Raw genomic sequence first — 19233 nt, 5'->3', positions numbered from 1 at the left:
AAATCGTAACATTTCTTCAAGCCTTCGCAGTCCCGTGACAACATTACGGGGGGCCCTCCAGGAGTCCAGAGGCCACAAGTTGAGAACCACTGGTTTAGATACTTCATGAACTTTCTCTTGGTCTTGAGGCGGATCAGTAGATACATGAAATAAATGATGGGGACTTTAAACTATCTCAGTGCCTCAAACGGGGAGGAGTAATTCAGAATCTAACTTTAAAACATAGAGAAGCAACTGTGTGATCAAAATTGAGAAGACTTGGGAGAGCCAAATTCAGCCTTGGAGATCTCTCCTCCTCTTCATGTCATCAAGGCATGAGAATGAAGCCACTGTGCACCCAGCAACAAAGACGATAAGGGGTCTGGAGACTAAACCATATGATGAATGGTTAAGGGAACTTTAGGTATGTCTAATCTAATGGTGAGAAGAATTGAGGGTAGGGGGGAAGGCATGATAACTGCCTTCCAATTTGACTTGTCCTCCAAAGCACCAGAAGGCAGGACAAGAAGCAATGTGATGGAAGCTTGCTAAAGAGAGATCCAACTTAGAACTAAAGAAAAATTTCCTGACAGGGATAACAATTCGTCAATGGAACAGCTTGCATCCCAAAGTTGTGGGTGCTCCAGAATGATATAAGGACCCCTGCCTTGGGCAGGAGGTCGGACTAGAACAGGGGTCTCCAACCTTGGCAGCTTTAAGACTTGTGGACTTCAACTCCCAGAGTTCCTCAGGCTGAGGAACTCTGGGAGTTGAAGTCCACAAGTCTTAAAGCTGCCAAGGTTGGAGACCTCTGGACTAGAAGACTTCCAAGATCCCTTCTAGCCCTAGGATTTTATGATTCCTAGAAAAAAAGGCTTACTCAGAAACCAGGCCTTGTCCACACACTGTTTTCTCCAACGTGATGCCCACCAGACAACTTCAGTTTGAACCGACCCACAGCCGGGAAAAATCCAGGGGGGGAAGAAAGAAACCTCTGATTTCTATAGCAAAAGGTTTGTTGGGAGATAGGATTGGAAAAGTGGGTTGTGTTGCCCAGGGAGGAGTGTGAAATGCTTGGTTCCAAGGGTGTGAATCTCCTGCGGTTCGTAGGGATCAGTTTCTCTGCTGTGTTCAGTGGAAGGTGAGTGTTTTCTCTGGTGTCTGGTTCCTTCACAAAACAGTATGAATGAAGATCCCACGATTGATTTTTTTTGTTTTCCCAGCAGTTTGCCTGCTTAACTGCGTTGTTTGATGACTGCGGTTTTCACAATTAACCTTTCTTCGACTGAGCCTGTTGGCTTTCAGAAGTTTTATTTCCCTGGAAGGGAATGTCAGTCACAAGCCAGCTTTCAAAAATAATAATGCATCTTTTCTGTTTGTTTATTTTTTTAACACTGTCAGCACCAGCTATACTGATAATGCCCTGGGAAGACCACCCTTGGAGTACTGCATCCAATTTTGGTCACCACGATATAGGAAAGATGTTGAGATTCTGGGAAGAGTGCAGGGAAAGAGAGACAGGTGTGATTAGGGGGCTGGAGGCTAAAACATATGAAGGACGATTGCAGGAAGTGAGTAGGTCTAGTTTAACGAAAAGATGGACCAGTGGCATGAGAGGAGTCTTCCAGTGTTTGAGGGACTGCCACAAAGATTATGGGGGTCAACCTATTTTCCAAAGCACCTGAGGGCAGGACATGAAGCAACAGATGGAAACTAATCAACCTAAGAATCAACCTAGAACTAAGGAGGAATTTCCTGACCGTGAGAACCATTAACCAATGGAACAACTTGCCTCCCAGAAGTTGTGGATGCTCCCGGACTGGAGGTTTTGAAGGAGAGATTGCACAACCGCTTGTCTGAGATAGATTTAAAATTATGAGTTTGGTGGTCCCTGAGGTCCAAAAGGTTGCTGACCCCTGGCATAGGGTCTCCTGCTTGAGCAGGGGTTGGACTAGAAGACCTCCAAGTTCCTTTCCAACTCTCGTTATTCTGACATATAGATATTTCATGACCCAACTAAGCGTTACCTCGTTGGTTCATGAAACGTTGGCAAGGAAGCCACCAAGCTCAGAGAGCACCAAGGACCCCCCCCTGCACGCATAGTTTTCAAAAAAAATTCGTTTTTGGAAAAAAAAAAACTTCTGTAAGCCACCCAAGCTTGGCCTTGTACGTCCTTTTTGTGTGTGTAAAAGACCTCACTTAACGTGCACATGTGATTTCTCTAGCACCAACCCGCTTGCCACGAAACTGCACAGCATTATCACTGAGGAGGTGTTTGAGTTTTACTGTAGCCAGTGCCATAAACAGATCAACCGCCTGGAAGATCTTTCCGCCCGCCTCAGTGATCTTGAAATGAATAGGTAACCGGTTTGTGGCATGGCACTTCCTTTCTTAAAAGCATGAGCCGTGTGTGTAGTGCGTGGTGTTCTTTTTCATGTCGAGCATAAGTCCTTGCTTTTTGATACCTCAAAAGAAAAAAAATAAATTGCACGCCAGCAGATTTTCTTGAGCTGGCCTGAACGGTCGTTCTTTCTCTCGTATCTAAAATCTAAGAAAATTGAATCTTCATTGACATTCAGGGGTGTTAAACTCGATTTCATTGAGGGCCGCATCGGGGTGGTGTGTGACCTGGGGGTGCTGGGGGGTTGGGTGGGCGTGGCCAGCTCGATGTCGCTCATCGAGGCTCCGTTTTTGGCCACGATGGCCTCTTGCAGCCCTTTGCCAGCAAAAACGGAGCTCAGTGAAGCGGTGGGCAGCCTGCCCGGGCTCCGTTTTCACTGGCAGAGGCATCGCGGACTGGTCCTTTGCTATTTCCAGGGGGGGCCCTGCAGGCCAGATCTAAGCACCCTGCAGGCCATATCTTGCCCGCAAGCCTTGAGTTTTGACATCCCTGATTTTACAGGTTCCTTCTCTTGCTCTCCTCAATATTTTGGGATTCTTCGTTCTCTTGGGTGGGCGATACCACCGGCCTCCTCTTTGAGGACAAGTGAGCGTGCTGTTTCTCAATAACGGGGGCAGTGATTGCTTGCTGAGAATGCATGTGGTCTAACCCCGATCATTTTAACAACAGATACGCTGTCAATGCTTCTAGAGATGGGCTCCTTCCTTCAAACCCCAAAAGCTTCTTTGATGGTTATTTGAGCTTAAAGCAAGGGCGTTGCTGGTGGGAATGCTTTGTGTGTGTGCGCACGCATGTGTGTGTTCTGCTCTACAGCTTTCTCTTTGCATGATTCCCTGTGGTCCTAATATGGATGTGATACAGTGGTGGGATTCAAATTTTTTTTACTACCGGTTCTGTGGCTTGGTGGGCGTGGCTTGGTGAGTGTGGCAGGGGAAGGATACTTTAAAATCCCCATTCCTACCCCACTCCTGGGGGAAGGTTACTGCAAGATCCCCCTTCCCTCCCCACCCCACTAACCTGCTTTCCAGCTCTGTTCTCCTGTGCAGGGCAACCAAAGGAGACCCAGCCCATCAGCAGGGACTCAATGGGAGGCAGAGAATAGATGGGGTTGGCGGGGCCAGTCAGAGGTGGGATTTGCCAGTTCTCCGAACTACTCAAAATTTCCACGACCGGTTCTCCAGAACTGGCCAGAACCTGCTGAATATCCACCTTTGATGTGATACTTAATTCCTCCTTAACCTGCAGTTTATGGTCTACACTGAGCAGAGGTAAAAGCGGAAAGAAGAGGGACATGCCAGCTTGGTTAAAAAATGAGGACAGCAACCCTTATGAGTGGTTGTCGACCACTGAAAATCTCCCCTTATAGAATCGGGGCCCTTCTCTGCATTACCAGAATTCATGGGGGTTAAATTTAGGGCTGCCTTATCTTATTCACCGGAATGGGGTAGCCACTGAGGCAACCTATTTGGAAGGCCATGAAAAAGTCAGGTGTAGTGTCTACTTTCATTTACAGGTAGTCCTTGACTTACGACCGCAGTTGGCCAGAATTTCTGTGGCTAATGGAGTCATGCCTGATTTTATGACCATTTTTCACCGTTGTTAAGCCAGCCAGTGCAATTGTTAAGTGAGTCATTGATGGTTGCTTGTCGGAAACCGTCAGGGGAGGTCACAAATGGTGATCACAGGACCCCATAATAATTGTAAAAACATGCCAGTTAGGAGCCGCCTGAATTTTTATCATGTGACCATGGGATGCTGTGATAGTCATAAGTGCGAGGATCGGTCACAAACCACTTTTTTTCAGTGCTGTTTTAACTTCAGACTGTCGTTCAACAAATGTTTGTAAGTCAAGGACTACCGTGCATGGTGTAGCATGGTTGCTGGTGGAAGGAGAGGCTCAGGTGAGAATTTTGTAACTTTGGTAGCTTTGGAGGGTGAAGCCTTTGGAGCCTTGGCTGGTGAAGGCTGATGGGATCTGCAAAACGTTAATGGCCTTTATTTTTTAGTGACAGTTCCACATATTCTTGAGAGAATGATTTGTGGGACGGGTCACTTCCCAACAAGGGCTCTTCTTTTTTTCTATTTTTTAATTATTAAAAAAAATTATTGAACAAAACAATTAAACACATTGAACACGGTGAAGTTGGTTTGGCATAATTTTGGGTCAATATCGCATATATATTCCTATAAACAATTATTCAACTATTTACATATATACATTTGTTCGTTCATATATTACATTTCTAACATCATTAATCTTCTTTTCATCTCATCCAATCATTTACCCTTTCAACAATTCCTTTCCCAACTTTTCCTTCTGCTCCCCCCAGTGATAGAATTTATCCCAAATTGCGTAATATGCCAGTTCATCTTTGTTTTTCATTTCTAGAGTTGACATGTCCATTTCAGCGCATATCAAGATTTTGTTTATTATTCCTTCTTCACTTGGTATAACTTTCCAGTTCTGGGCAACAAGGGCTGGACCAGAACATCTAAAAGAACCTCAAGTTGAGGGAAGGCTATGCCGAGTAAAGAGTAAATGCCAAGGCTGTTGGCACTTTGTTGGTAGCCCAGCTCCTACAAGACAGATCTCTGGAACCCCTTTCCTTACTGCTTAATTTATGCCATCAATTTATGCCAATTTCCAGCCATCATATTTGTAATTTACTTTGATGGTATTGCACAGGAAAATACACCTTTATGTTGTGTACTTGTTTGGAGTAGCCCTGAAAGAACAAAATGTTTGTTCTTCTAAAATGATGTTTGATGAAGCGCAGAAGATGAAGGAATAACTCAAGGAGGGCCTCTTGAAGCCATTGTGTGTGTGTGTATGTGTGTGTGTTCAAAGAAAAATCTGAGGTTGTCCTGAGAGAGACTAGGAAGAAATCCAGACAATCCAGTGAAATGTTGTTAAATTAAAGCTCAAGAGAAAGTGATACTTGAAACCTTTAGAAGTTGAGCTAGGTTTCTAGATGTTGGTAGAACATTCAAGCTCTGGGTTCTGAAACAACTTGGTCCAGGGACATCTGGATCTGATGTTTTTGGCTTGTACGGAGGGATGTGTCCTTGAATGTTGATCTTGTATAGATGGCACAGAAACACTTAGCCACAAAACAGGGCCAAGCGCAATGGAGACACCCAAAGGCCTCCAGAATTGCAATGAGAGAGATTTGTACAAACTTCCTCTGAGCTACTATATTCCTCCCCCTGAAGACACAGGGACGCTATCCCAGTTGCTGTGGAATTGTATTTTGTTAATGTAGGGGAACGTTAATAATATTGCAGTCAGGGGAGTAATTGTATATAACCTGTTGGCCGATGGTTTCAAATTCGGTGAAACCTTGTTTTGTCTTCTTCCAACTAAATACCTGGATTATTGCCTTCTTGGCACGTCACTCAAAGAAAAAGGCTTTGCTGGCTGGGGAATTCTGGGAGTTGATGTCCACCCATCCCAAAGAGGTGGAGTTTGGGAGAAACTGGTCTGCAGGATCCAGAGACGGTCAGCTGTGTTGCTTCTCTGAGAAAGCGCCCTTGAGATGGCTTCCAAAGGCTGGCTTGGTCAGAGGGCTAAGACGGAGGGAGTGCGATGCATGCAACGTGGAGGTGATGTGTTTGTGTGTTGTGCTGCAAATTGTAAAGGATATGGCCCCCTTGCTCTGTCCTTGCTTGCTTCCTGTTTCACTGTGGCTCGCTGGTGTCAGCTTTCCTGACTTAGTTTTCCTGTTGTTTGTTCCACAGCCCGAATAAGAGACTGTCCAGCAAAAAGGTAGCAAGGTAGGACAATGTTTCTTTCCTTCTTTTCTCTTGTTTTGATGTGATCCTGCTTGCCTCATGCAATTTCTTCTCGTGGGGGGCGGCGGAGAGGGAAAGGGATTAATTGTTACTCCAAACTCCAAGGATGTTGTGGGATCGTTTCTTTCTCTGATCGTAAAGATCTCCAAAGCAGAGCCGTTAAGATGGTTGGTTGGATGGTTGGTTTGCAGGTTCCAAGCTTACTTCTTGTGGGTGGGCATCTGCTGACCTGAGCAGGAGGCAGGGGAAGGGTGATTGTCCAGAAATATTTCACAAGAAGAGTTCTCCACTCCTCTACTCGTTGCAGAATACCTTATGCCACCAGACTTGAAATTCTAGACCTAGAAAACCTAGAACTACGCTGCCTCCGGTCCGATCTAAGTATAGTATATAAAATCATACATTGCAATGTCCTACCTGCAAATGAATACTTCAGCTTCAGACATAACAATACAAGAGCAAACAATAGATACAAACTCAAGGTTAACCGCACCAAACTTGATTGCAGGAAATACGACTTCAGCAACAGTGTGGTCAATGTCTGGAATACTCTACCTGACTCTGTGGTTTCTTCCCCAAACCCCCAAAATTTTAACCTTAAACTGTCTACTATTGACCTCACCCCCTTCCTAAAAGATCTGTAGGGGGCGTGCATAAGCGCACCGACGTGCCTACCATGCCTGTCCCATTGTTTCTTTTATTTTTCTTATATGTACCCATTTCATATATTCATAACTATGTATATACTTATACTATTATCTTGTAAGCAATTGACAAATCAAATAAATACTAAATAAATACAAAAATCTGGGGGTAGGGGGTCCCAGTGGGAGCTTTGGCAAACCTGGGAGAGGGAGGACGTAATCTCTGATATCTGAAATCTAGAGAAAAGAAGGACTAGGGGTGACATGGTAGCTGCATTCCAGTATTTGAGGGGCTGCCATAAAGAAGAAGGGTCAACCTACTGCTCAAAGCACCCGAAGCAAGTCAAGAAGCAATAAATGCAAACTAATCAAGGAGAGAAGCAACCTGGAATTAAGGAGAAATTTCCTAGCAGGGAGGACAATGAACCAGTGGAACAGCTTGCCACCAGAAGCTGCGGGTGCTCCATCACTGGAGGTTTTTAAGGAAAGACTGGATAGCTGCTTGTCTGGAATGGTATAGGATCTTCTGCTTGAGCAGGGGGCTGGACTAGATGACCTCTGAGGTCCCTCCCAGCTCTATTCTGATTGATTGAAACCCACCAATTTGGGCTCTAATATTAGAGGTGCCACCTCTGCATCGGTTGCCAATGTGCACCTGTGAGAAATGGCACATCGGGGGGGAATATGCGACTCACTCCTGACCTCATTTTTCATCTAATCGCTGAGTCGGTCTTGGAGATTTGGGGCTCCGTCTCAGAGTTTGTGGGGAAGCAACGGAAGAGAGTGATCCGATACAAAGGACAAGAAACGGGGCAAGTCAGTTTCTCTCACAAACAGTAACTTAGCCCTGGTGGAGCAGCAACCTGGGAAGAAGCTTGGCGGATTATTCCAAGAGGCTCTGCCTTAACTGTAAGCAGCCGAGAAATTCCTCATACATTTTCCAAGAATCTTGTTGTTTAGCATGTGAGAGAGAGAGATCCCTTACTGAAATTCCACTTGTCTTACCTGCTTTGCAGAATTAGGCCATCTTTCCCTCTCCGTTTTGCTACCTGTTGCAAAGGCCGCAGCGAAAGACCGTCAAAATGTCTGTGTGCCTCCTGCCATTATTAAAACGCCATCGGTATAAACTTCCAATACCTTTGCAGCTTCTTAGCCTGTGGAGCACTTTCCCACTATTCCAACTGTTCTGCTGGAAGGCCAGCCCAGATTTGATGTGTGAAATGTCAGGGTTCCAAGTAATAGGCCCATAGAAAGCAATGGGAGGAAGTCCTCAACTTACAACAGTTCATTCAGTGACCATTCAAAAGTTACAACAGCATGGAAAAAAAGTGAACTTATTCCACACTTCATACAGATAATACAGAAAAGGCTAATGATCAAAATTCAGACACTTGGCAACTAACATTGATGACGGTTGCAGCATCCCAAGGTCACGTGATCGTCTTTTATGGCCTCCTGACAAGCAAAAATCAATGGGGAAGCCAGATTCACTTAACAACCGTATTATTAACAAGAATCACAGCAGTTCACTTAACAACGGTGGTGAGAAAGGCTGTAAAATGGGGCAATGTTTATGTCACCAATCTCTCGCAAATCAACAGAGGTGTTGCACTCAATTGTGGTTGTAAATTGAAGACTACCTGTACCAAGCTTGGTTCTTTATCTCAGAATGGCCCGTTGAACACCTGTGGAGTGATAAATTGTATTACTAGTTAGCGGCTGATAAAACGCCTGGCCCAAATGACCTGCCATAAAGTGGCGGACTTTGGACCACAACACCGAAGCTGGGTGACGTGGTAAGAGGTCCAGTTAACTTCCGGTGCTGGTCCCAGGAGAGCTATTTCACTACCTTGCTTCATCTCAAACTACCCCGGTTCCTTTGGGTTTATTGCTTTGGAGTGTGCTGTTCTCCTTGGGTGAAGATGAAAAAGAAGAGACGTACGAAAGCAAGGCCTTGATTACCCCATATTCCAAAGAGCAAGAGGTATAAAAGGGTGAAGTTCTATCGATTGGTTCTTTTGCTCTAGTCTAGAGCGAACCTAAAACAGACCGGATTGATTTCAGAGCTTAGAAAGTCCACCAGAAATCTGGAGGGTCACGGTAGAACGGGAGCCTCCAAGCTATGCAATTGAAATATGATATGATTTCGTTGATGAAAACCTTCACGGGTTACCCGTTGTTTGTTGTGATGGTGGTAGCCTCGTTTTTGTCTGCGTTTCTCCGTCTTGCTTACAGACACCTGCATCAGACGGGAAGCTTCTCGATGGATAATATAGAACAACCTTTCCAGAAGAGTTCTGAGTGCCTGGAGGAGGACATCACTGATAAGGTACATGGGAAGGAGAGTATGTAGGGGTGTGTTTAACTGAATGGAGGACACAAACACGTGTGTGCGCATACACAGGGATGTAGGGAGGGAAGGATCTTATCCGCTCATCCGGTGGCTTTTATTATCCTTGTTATGGTTGGTCACACAGTCAGCCAGATATTCAGACTGAATTTCGCATTTTAATCCACCCGTCAAGTCTTCCCCAAGGGAAAGGCAGACGTTGTTTAAGAATATGAAAGGGCTTGTTGCAGGATGTAAGCTGATCCGAGTCAAGCTGCCTTTCACAATTGACTGATGGGGATTTTGTCAATGCCCGCGGTGCAGGTGATCTTCTTGGAGAAAAGAGTGACAGAGTTGGAAAAGGACACAGCAGCAAACGGGGAGCAGCAGAGCCGGCTAAAACAGGAAAACCTTCAGCTGGTGCACAGGTACACCTTGAGAAAAGAGATCTGTCCGTTTGGAAAGAGCAGGGGGGCAATTTTGTGCTGGGGTTTGGAAGCTGTCCTATTTTGGAGTGGGGCTTCGTTTAAAAAATGCTTGCAGAACAGCCAGAAAACCCAGATTAGAAATTCAGCTTTTTGTGGGAAGGGGGATACAAATTGTTATAAGGATGGTTTCTTCGCACAGCTGCATTTTCAGCTGTACTTTCTCAGTAGGACTTGGGTGGATTAGGCTGCGTGATGACTTAATTATTGCTCAAGGCAAGCAGTAAAAAAAAATGGGGTCAGCCTTTTAAAAAAAACAGACACATTTTCAGAGAGGGAATTGAGAAGAGAACGTTTTCCAATAGAACCGACCGTGTCAAGCGCTGGGGAAATCAGGAGATTCGGGCAATTCAAATGAGCATAAAGATTTATTGCAAGCTTAAGCCCCCCACAAAGAACCTGACCTACTAATGGTCAAGGAAACGGAGTGAGAGATGAGAAAGGCATTCAAGGTGGCCGGACTTAGATCACTTGAGGGGGCGCAGGGTCTCGTGACTTATGATGTGTTTGACCCTTCCCTCAGGCTCAGCCTGGTCACCTACACTACGTGCCCCGGAGTGTAGAAATGTTACAATTTTTCAGCTCTTTTTCGTATTTCACGGGTGGTTTAGTGCACCATAGAGAGGACGGGAAAGCCATCTTCCAGAGAAGGCATACAGCTTTGCCAGATATGGTCTGTTTTTAAGCTCCTCTGTCATTAGAATTGCCAAGGAAGACTGGGATTATCACTGGAGGAAGAGCCTCGTAGCACTTCTTCAGATTAACAGTTTCCCTCGTCCCACTTTAAATCCTGCATCGCTTTAACCCTTCCGTGCAGCTTCATCAGTTCTGTTAGGTATCATACCGGAAAGCTATGATAAAGGGAGTATGTACTTAACGCTGCATGCATTGACAGCAGCAAGAATTGCATTTGCACAATATTGGAAAAATGAGAACATCCCATCCGATGAAAGCATAATTCGGAAAATATTGGATTGTGCAGAGATGGATAGACTGACATTGAAAATAAAAAATAACGGAGATAGAGTATTACTCAATGTGGGATAGGTTTTAATCAATGGTTAGATGTAAGAATTAGAGGTTAGATGAAGAAAGATTATTGTTATGTGCATGTAAAAGATGAATGTTGTCTATGATTATGAGTATGCTAGTATAACGATCATGATTATAAATAAGCTAATATAACTATCAATATTAACAATATAATTACTAAGTATATTATTATCATTATTACTATATCAGTTGCTTTTGGGGTAAAACAAAATGCCTGGACAATACACTGTTTTTAAAATATTTACATATAAATAAAAAATATTATTAAAAAAAAGAAAAGAAATGAGCTGTGGTTCACAAGAGCAGATGCCTTTTAATAGTACCTGTTAATCTGAAAAGGAGCTACCAGACTCCTGATCTGTGGTCCCGCTGACAATTTACTTATTTATTAAAATTGCATGCTGTCCATCTCCCCAAATGCCTTACACTCGTATGCCACCTATATCGGCTCACAAGGTCTGCAAGAAATGCAGGTGCAGCCCTCAAGATTTTGTGGATCTCTTGTTCCCTGGGGTTCGTACGCCCCAGAGCGTGAGTTCTCATGGGACAATAAGTGGCGTTACGTTTGGGAAACCTCTCTTCTTCTGGACAGGGCAAATGCCTTGGAAGAGCAGCTGAAAGAGCAAGAGATGAAATCAGATGAAATCCTTATAGATGAAATCCGGAAACAGAGAGACCTGCTCAGCAGGATGGAACGAGAAAAAAGCATGGAGATTGAAAACCTTCAAGCCCGGTAAGATGGATCCGTCCGGGAAAGCGATGGGGAGTCCCTGGGTTATTGTCGTTTGTGTATCACCTCAGGAGAACATTGCACATCTGATTTCCTGATGCTAATGAAATAATCATGAACGGTGAAGGTTTCTCTCACACGTACGTGCTAGTCGTTTTCTGGCTCTCGGGGGTGGTGCTCAGCTCCATTACAAAGCCGAAGAGCCAGTGCTGTTCAAAGACGTCTCCGTGGTCATGTGGCCAGCATGACTAAACCCCGAAGGCGCACGGAACGCTGTTCCCTTCCCACCAAAGGGGTCCCTATTTTTCTACTTGCATTTTTTATGTGCTTTCAAACTGCTAGGTTGGCAGAACCTGGGACCAGTAACGGGAGCTCACTCTGTGGCGCGGCACTAGGGATTCGAACCACTGAACTGCCGACCTTTCTGATCGACAAGCTCAGCGTCTTAGCCACTGAGCCACCGCATCCCTATAGAAATAATAATTACAGAGATTTTTTAAAAATATTATATCTGCTCAGTGCAGTTGGTGGAACATTTGGTACAGACAGGATGGGGAAAGGGGGTGGATTTCTGCACTCGGTGTATTCCACAATGTTAATTCACTCTTAATTCATGGCTGCCAAATTCTGCACCTGACATACTTAAATTTCTAGCCTGTTAGGAGAATGATTATATTAGATTTGGGCTAGAACATTTTAATTGAACAAAAGAAGAGAAAAACAAGTTTGGTTCGGAAGCACAGTTGCCTTCGCCTCTGTGGGAAGAGTCATTTTTTCCAGAGAAGTCGGCAGTCACACAGAATACGGAAAAAAATCCCAAAAGAATAACAGGAATTGTAGTTTAGGCCATATGAAAAACAGCAAGGAAGAAGTTGGCATCGCTTCCTCTGTTCTGCATTTTTGATGCAAGCTTTTGAATAGTGTTGATTAATTAAGAGTCCATGGCAATAGATGTCTATTTAGCTTGGTGCAAAGTTTTGGTGTTTATGGTTTTGGCAGTTTTAATATAGACTTTATTCATTTATCTGTTTGTTTTATTACAGATATTGTTTTGATTTTCAATTGGTAGCCCCTGAAATTTTGGTATAAGAGGGGCAGCTATATAAATGTCTCAGATAAATAAGATTTCTAATCATGCATTTGGGTTTATGCCAATGCACAGGTTGCATCAATTGGACAATGAAAACGGAGAACTTCGGTCCTGCGTCCCCTGCCTCAAGGCCAATATTGAGAGGCTAGAGGAGGTGAGCACTTTCTTCTTCTAGGCAACTTCTTCCTCCTCCTCCTCCTCCTCCCCCCCACCCCCACTTCAGGTGTTGAGGGACCAGGCAGTTACGTTCCCCCCCTATTACTAAACCCAGGTAAAAGGCAAGCTCTCGCAGCATCCCAGAACATTGTGATGGGGCACTGGGAGTCTTGCAGAATTGAAACCTTCATTGTCTCGCAATAACCAGCAGTATGGTACGAAGCCTGGTGGTTCTTCTCTAGTCCTTCTTGTTGGCCAGAACGGATGGCAGCTGCTTAACGGGAAAGGAGGATTGGAGGACAATTCTATGGCCAACCAGCAAGCTGAGTTTTCTGTTCTCAGTGAGTTCTGTCCTCCACTTAAAAAGCACAGTAGTTTCTGTTCATTGGCCTTGACTACCACGATTTCTTGGTCTAGTTCTGCTGCCGGTAGATAGCAGGTCATAGTCAAGTGGTGAGATTAAGCCTAACTGGTCTTCATGCTTTATCGCCGAGGGACCTGAGCCTTTCTCCCAGGGATGAAGCTGCTAGAAGGTTCCCAGTTCCATTGTCTCCCTTCTTTTCTTTCTTCTAGGAGAAGCAGAAGTTGCTGGACGAAATTGAAGATCTCGCTGTCCAACTCACAGAAGAGCGGGAGAACAAGAGAAAGCTGGGGGAGAAGTTGAACCACGAGAGACATCAGTTCCAGAAAGATAAAGAGTCCAGGCAAGAGGTGAGAAGGTTTCCCGGAAGCTCAAATAGACCATGACACACTTGAGAGGTTAGGAAGGAACTTTGCTATATTGCAAATTTTTGCCCGGTTTTCAAGATCAGGATTTCCTTTGCAGACAAGAAGCTGGAGAAGATGGAAAACAAGGCATGGCTCTCAGCAGGGAAGCCCTACTTCTGGGTGCAGCTCAGGTTAAATTGCAGGAAAGATGGCTTGGAGAGGGTGAAAAGGATCCTCGCCCGGCTGGGACAATCTATGCTTTCTGCTTTTTCTTTTTAACAGCATGAACCTATCCGTGTGAATTGATTGCAAATGCCCATTGGCCTTGATTTTGCTCGCTTGTCTTGCAGCTGATTGAGGACCTCAGGAAACAGCTGGAACACCTGCAGGTCTTCAAGCTAGAAGCCGAGCAGCGGAGAGGCCGGAGCAGCAGCATCGGCCTGCAGGAATACAATAGCCGGACGCGAGAGAATGAACTGGAACAAGAGATCAGACGGCTCAAGCAGGTAGATGAAATCTTAGACGTGGGACGGCGGAGGAAGTTTCTGCTGGCGGTGGCATGGTTGGGGATATCTTAGGGGATGAAGAGAAGCTGTTTGGGGTTATCCAGTCCGTGATCTCTGGGGAAGGAGGTGTAGGCATCAGGTTCAAACAGTGTTTCTCAACCTTACCAACTTTAAGATATGTGGACTTCAACTCCCAGCATTCTCCAGCTAGCATGGGTTGCTGGAGAGGTGGAGCCTAAAGAAGATTCCATGCAGGAGATGACCAGGCTGAGCCTGAGGGAGGGGTCAAACGTGTCATAAGTCAAGAGATCCAAGTCCAGCCAACCTTGAATGCCTCACTTGTCTCCCAATCGTCATTTAGTTAAACTTATAGAGAGCGTAAACTCACAATAAATATTTATATTCACTTGACCTGCCGGAATCTCCTGATTTCCCTGGTGCCTGACACCGCAAGGGCAACGGTCTGTTAAAACAGTCGTGGGGTGAGGACTTGGGGAAAGATTTGAGCAGAGAGAACCTTGGTCGAAAGAGCCCTTGGTGGTTGGCCTCTGTGGAAGGCAGCTTCTCTTGGTCTCCTGGTTAAAGCAGAAACCGATGTAACCATAGGGGAATTTTCTTCGCAAACAGGACAACCGAAACTTGAAGGAGCAGAACGATGAGCTGAATGGGCAGATCATAAACCTCAGTATTCAAGGTGCCAAGAATCTCTTCTCTGCTTCCTTCTCTGAATCTCTGGCTGCGGAAATCAGCTTGGTCTCCAGAGATGAGGTAAATGTGGTGACCTTACAGGGACTGTTTCCCCACAAGCAGTGAAGGGGGAGTTGAGTGAGAGAGGCAATTTAGAGAATCCACACTTTCACATTAGGAAGGGCTACTTTGGTTCTAAGAGACACTTGGAGGATTTCTCTTTATCTTGTTGATAAAACTAAGTATTTACTAGATAACAATCTATCCTTTTTTCTTTAACATCCAACGGAGTTCTCGTAACATTAATTTTGGAAAGTTAGGTGAGCCTACTATGAAGGGATATATTCCATGGATTGCATAAATCCTCCAGACCATTTCATTTTGCTTATAGTTCTGAGAGATTCTGCATGGAGTTCTTTCTAACCCTAGATGTTTTTTTAAACACCATGCTGGGAAAGGCTATCCAAATTTTTAAAACTTATAGACTTCAACTCTCAGAATTCCTTAGCCAGCCATGCTGGCTGGAGAATTCGTGAGTCCAAAAGCTGCTAAGCTTGGAGAGCTAAAATGCTTCAGTGATCTGATGACGTTCAGCTGTATTTCTTCCTGTGTTTCATGAGAACCACTTCAATTCTGAAAGGCTGCTTAGAATCCATAGCAAGGCAAATGAGAGATAGTAGGAAGTTGATTTCCCATCAGGATGGGATTATTTTCTAGGTGTGCTGCTATACAGTCCTGGAAACGGCTGCTTTAATGAGATAGGTGTCCTCTTCTACAAGGAATCCACCACATTGCTTAGCTCTGTTGGGGTCTGTGACAGTTGGCTGCGGCCAACTCACCATGGACGCTGCAGGACAAGAGTTACCCTCATATCAAAGAAATGGTGGAATAGAATCATTAAAGTATGCCAAAGGAGGGACAGAATGAAATGTGAATGACAAAAATTAGTTTAAAAAAATATTTTAAATAATTAAATCAGATTGTTAAATTGTCCCATAGCAAGTTGTCCTGAAGCGAGTTGGTCTTGGTGATTTGTCCCATTCTGTTTTGTTGTATTTCCAGGAATGCAGCCTGAGGAATGCTTCTGACTAGGAGCTCACTGCATCAGCTGCAGTGGGTCCTGGGGCCTTAGAAAACCAGACCGCCCCATTGGAGATGCCTTGATAATTCCCCCATAAATACTTCACTTCAAAGACTCAATAAATCCCAGCCAGTGACCCCATTTATTGCTTGGCATTAGCTATCCCTGCACTAAGAACATAGTAGAACGGTCTTCCAGTAATAAAGTTTGAGCCTTATACCAGTTAACTAAATGGATAAAGAGGAACAGAACTATTATGTATCACGATTTAATTAATATAGCAGAATATAAAATACAAAGGAAAATAAAACTAATGGGAGCTAGGGGAGGGGGAAAGGGGAAAAAAAGAAAGTGTGAGGTAGAAATGGAAAAAGAAAAGCGGTGACTGGTATTTTGTGGCGGTGCAGTGGTTAGAGTTCAACATTGCCCACTGCCAGAAGTTCAAATCCCATCAGGCTAAAAGGTTGACTCAGCCTTCCCTCCTTCCGAGGTGGGTAAAATGAGGACCCAGATTGTTGGGGGCAAGAGGCCGATTCTATAAACCGCTTAGAGAGGGCTGTAAAAAGGACCGTGAAGTGATATATAAATCTAGGTGCTATTGCTTAGTCTTTGCTAATCTCACTGCATATTTTAGCTATCCGGCTACGCATTCATCCTTCCTGATCTTTCAACCTTTTATATGTCCCCACTTTGGTTTTCAGAATTTCATTTAACATTTTTGTAAAATTGGGGGGAAAATAAAAAAAAATAAGCTTGATTCTTTTCCTCTCCAGCTGATGGAGGCAATCCAGAAGCAAGAAGAGATCAACTTCCGACTCCAAGACTACATTGACCGAATCATTGTGGCCATCATGGAAACCAACCCATCCATCCTGGAAGTCAAGTAGGAGACTTAAGAGTTGAGAGCGACATAAACCGAGTGTCATGTGGGTGTGGCGGATTGGCTACTTGGAAGAAAGAAATACTGGCCAAGTCTTCACTCTATGGAGAAGGCACAGGAAGCCTCATGTTGGAGTGGTTGGGTGGCAGATTGCAGTGAACTTGGGGTGGAGAAGAGAGAGAGAGAGAAAGAGAGAGAGAGAGAGGACCAGCCATTAAGTAAGGCCGTCCTGATTCTAATGGGTTCTGGAACCCTCTGGCTTGTGGGAACAGGGCTGGGGGTGGCGAAAAGGATTTGGAAAAAAGAAAGTCACAGAAACAAGGGGTGAGGGTGGGGGTGAACGTACACACCTGCCCTCTTTTGCAGGAATGGAGCAGAATCTGGGTGGCCCCTTGAAATAGCCTTCTTGGAAACCACTCTTGTCCACAAGCAACAGAAGCAGGCTTGTGCTGCACGGGAGGGAGCTGGATCCCTCGGCACCTGGAAGTTGTAGCACAGCAGTCAAAGGAAGACTCTCTCAGGTGCCTTCCTGGACCTGCCTTCCCTGCCTCTCTGGTTTAAGCATCTCTCCTTGATCATCAGCCCTCCGATCGCCCTCCTTTTTGAAGCTGCCTGGGTTGTTTGGCCAGTGGAAAGGAAAACTCCATCTGGGGTCTGTGTCTCTTGCGCCGTTTCTCACAAGGCACAGCGTGTTTCGGAGCCCCTGTTTTTTGGGGGGGCCGTCTGCCTTAAAACTCAGGAGTTGCAGGTGCTCCAGGGAACGGAGCCTTCTGCAGAAAGGTGGGCTGATGTAAAAGAAAAAAAAAAAGGAGATCCAAACCAGGCGTAGTCTTCTGGGTGATCGGGTGGGTGGCTGACCTGGTCAATGAAGTTGGTTGTTCGGGGGCCGGCTGGCGATGGCTGTGCTGAAGGAGGAGGAGGAGGAAGCTCAGCTGATGATAACTGAATGTGGAAGCAGAGCGAATCCTTTATCCCTCTTTGCCGCAACGGTTCCTTCCATGCTTCACCTCACACCCTTTTTCGTTTGGTGTTTTTCACTAGTTAAACCACTTTAAGGCAAGAATGGCAACAGATGTGTCGGTTCCGTAATAAAAACGGGGAAGGAGGGAAGGGGAGACATCACAGACCGGAAGGACTGAGTTGTTCTCTTTGCTGGCACCCAACACATCACATTGCTTAGAAGGACCTGTTCAAACTCTAGTAGGACGTTGAATTATTCCTTTGGCTTTGCATCTAGTCCTTTGGGAAGGTGCCGAAACAGATATTGCAGAAAACTCCTCTGCTCTTCTCCCTTCTCCTTGGGTCGAAGTAGATTTGTATTATCGATGGGAGTCTGATAAACAAGCCATTGGGGACAAGTCAACTTTCCCTCCAACATAAATTTTAGGGGAGAAGATGAATTTTGCCCGTACCTAGAAAGCAGGCTATTTCCCCTGGAAAAAAAAAGAAAAAAAATTCAATGTGTTTTAAATCTGCCTTTTGAGATGTGTGTTTTAAAAGAGGCTTGCTTCTTGGTGTTCTTTATTTTTTTTTTAAATGCCACTATTTGGAATTTGAAAGTAGCATCTTATACCTCTCACGAGCGAATCCTGCTTCACTGATGCTTTATTTTAGAGAGAACCTTCAGGAACCCACAGAGGGTGAGGTTGTACATTTCTACACATGCCTTCTCTGTATCTCCACCACTGTCCACCTCTCTAAGGCACACACAGAACAGTTGTGCAACTTGGGCACACAAGGCATGGGGCAACCAGACTAGTGTCTGTGTGACCCACATATGCAGATCATTTTCCTGGGGTGCAAGACATTGCGCCGAGAGTTGGTATATGCTCATCATCAAGCCATTCGAGCTTTTGAATCCCTTCATGTATGGTGAAAGCGACATGATGCTAGTTTGAAAATGCTAGTTCCAGGCTTTTGCTTTCTCACGTCGACCCAACTGTTGGGCCACTGGAATACTTTGCAATTCCTTGAACCAGGACACTGGAATTAAAAAAACAACAACAGTAGATTTCCCCTATTAATGGTTTTCAACTGGCTTGAACGTGGAGGTGAAATGGTCAGAGAAACGCAGAAATGGTGTTCCACTGGAGAGTGATTCTCAAACCCCAAACATTCTTACATACTTACTAATGTCCTGTATTTCTCTGTGCCCCAGAAAAAAAAGTCTGCAGGAAGAATCCACATACTGTACATTTCCAGAAGAAACTTTGGGTGTAAATCAGTGTATACTTGGGGAGAAAGATTTTCTTTTTCTTTTTCTACCTTGTAGAGTTAGGTATTTTTTATAGAATGGAGCCGATCAATTTTTAATACTTCAGAGAGCAATGTATCTGTGGAAACACACAAATCTATATATATATATATGTATGTATTGTATAATGTACAAATCTATAAATAATAAATACTAGCTGACTCTTGTCTAATTAAAAGCTGTTACTATCTCTGGCTGGAGAACTAGCTGGTTTGGCCTTTTTCTTCTAACATCCAGGGGTGGTGGACATCTTTGTCACAAAGGAGATCTTGGTGCAACTGTCAAAATTGCCTTCCACCCAAAATGGGATTTGTTAGCCCTCGTGCCCAAATTCAAATCAGATTCTATGCCATGGGGCTGTACTCAGAAGTAACCTGTCCACTCTGCCTGTTATTTGCAATGTTCATTTATTTCTGCTCTCTGCCAGGCTGTTCTCTGACTGTGGTATTGAGAAGAGT

At 44.7% G+C, this 19233-nt stretch overlaps 1 protein-coding gene across 3 annotated transcripts in view; it reads left to right on the top strand.

Annotated features, from left to right (window-relative positions):
• The window catches only part of RAB11FIP3 (RAB11 family interacting protein 3), a 67893-nt gene extending 48915 nt beyond the window's left edge, over positions 1-18978 (top strand). Inside the window, exons 6-16 of one of the 3 annotated variants that reach the window (XM_026704165.2) lie at positions 2205-2339; positions 6119-6154; positions 9052-9145; positions 9470-9573; positions 11276-11416; positions 12576-12657; positions 13233-13370; positions 13718-13873; positions 14501-14641; positions 16415-16524; positions 16888-18978. In XM_026704165.2, coding sequence (XP_026559950.1) covers positions 2205-2339; positions 6119-6154; positions 9052-9145; positions 9470-9573; positions 11276-11416; positions 12576-12657; positions 13233-13370; positions 13718-13873; positions 14501-14641; positions 16415-16524; positions 16888-17014 — 1264 coding nt within the window. In that variant the 3' untranslated portion in view covers positions 17015-18978. Of the gene's footprint in view, positions 1-2204; positions 2340-6118; positions 6155-9051; positions 9146-9469; positions 9574-11275; positions 11417-12575; positions 12658-13232; positions 13371-13717; positions 13874-14500; positions 14642-16414; positions 16540-16887 lie in introns of those variants that run through there. The other 2 variants (XM_026704167.2, XM_026704170.2) reach the window with 2 other exon arrangements.
• Positions 18979-19233: the final 255 nt, after the last annotated feature.

Source organism: Pseudonaja textilis, chromosome 14 (assembly GCF_049901715.1).
Source record: "Pseudonaja textilis isolate UNSWEBS1 chromosome 14, rPseTex1.2, whole genome shotgun sequence".
NCBI lineage: Eukaryota > Metazoa > Chordata > Lepidosauria > Squamata > Elapidae > Pseudonaja > Pseudonaja textilis.
This window is presented reverse-complemented; position numbering and strand designations above follow the sequence as displayed.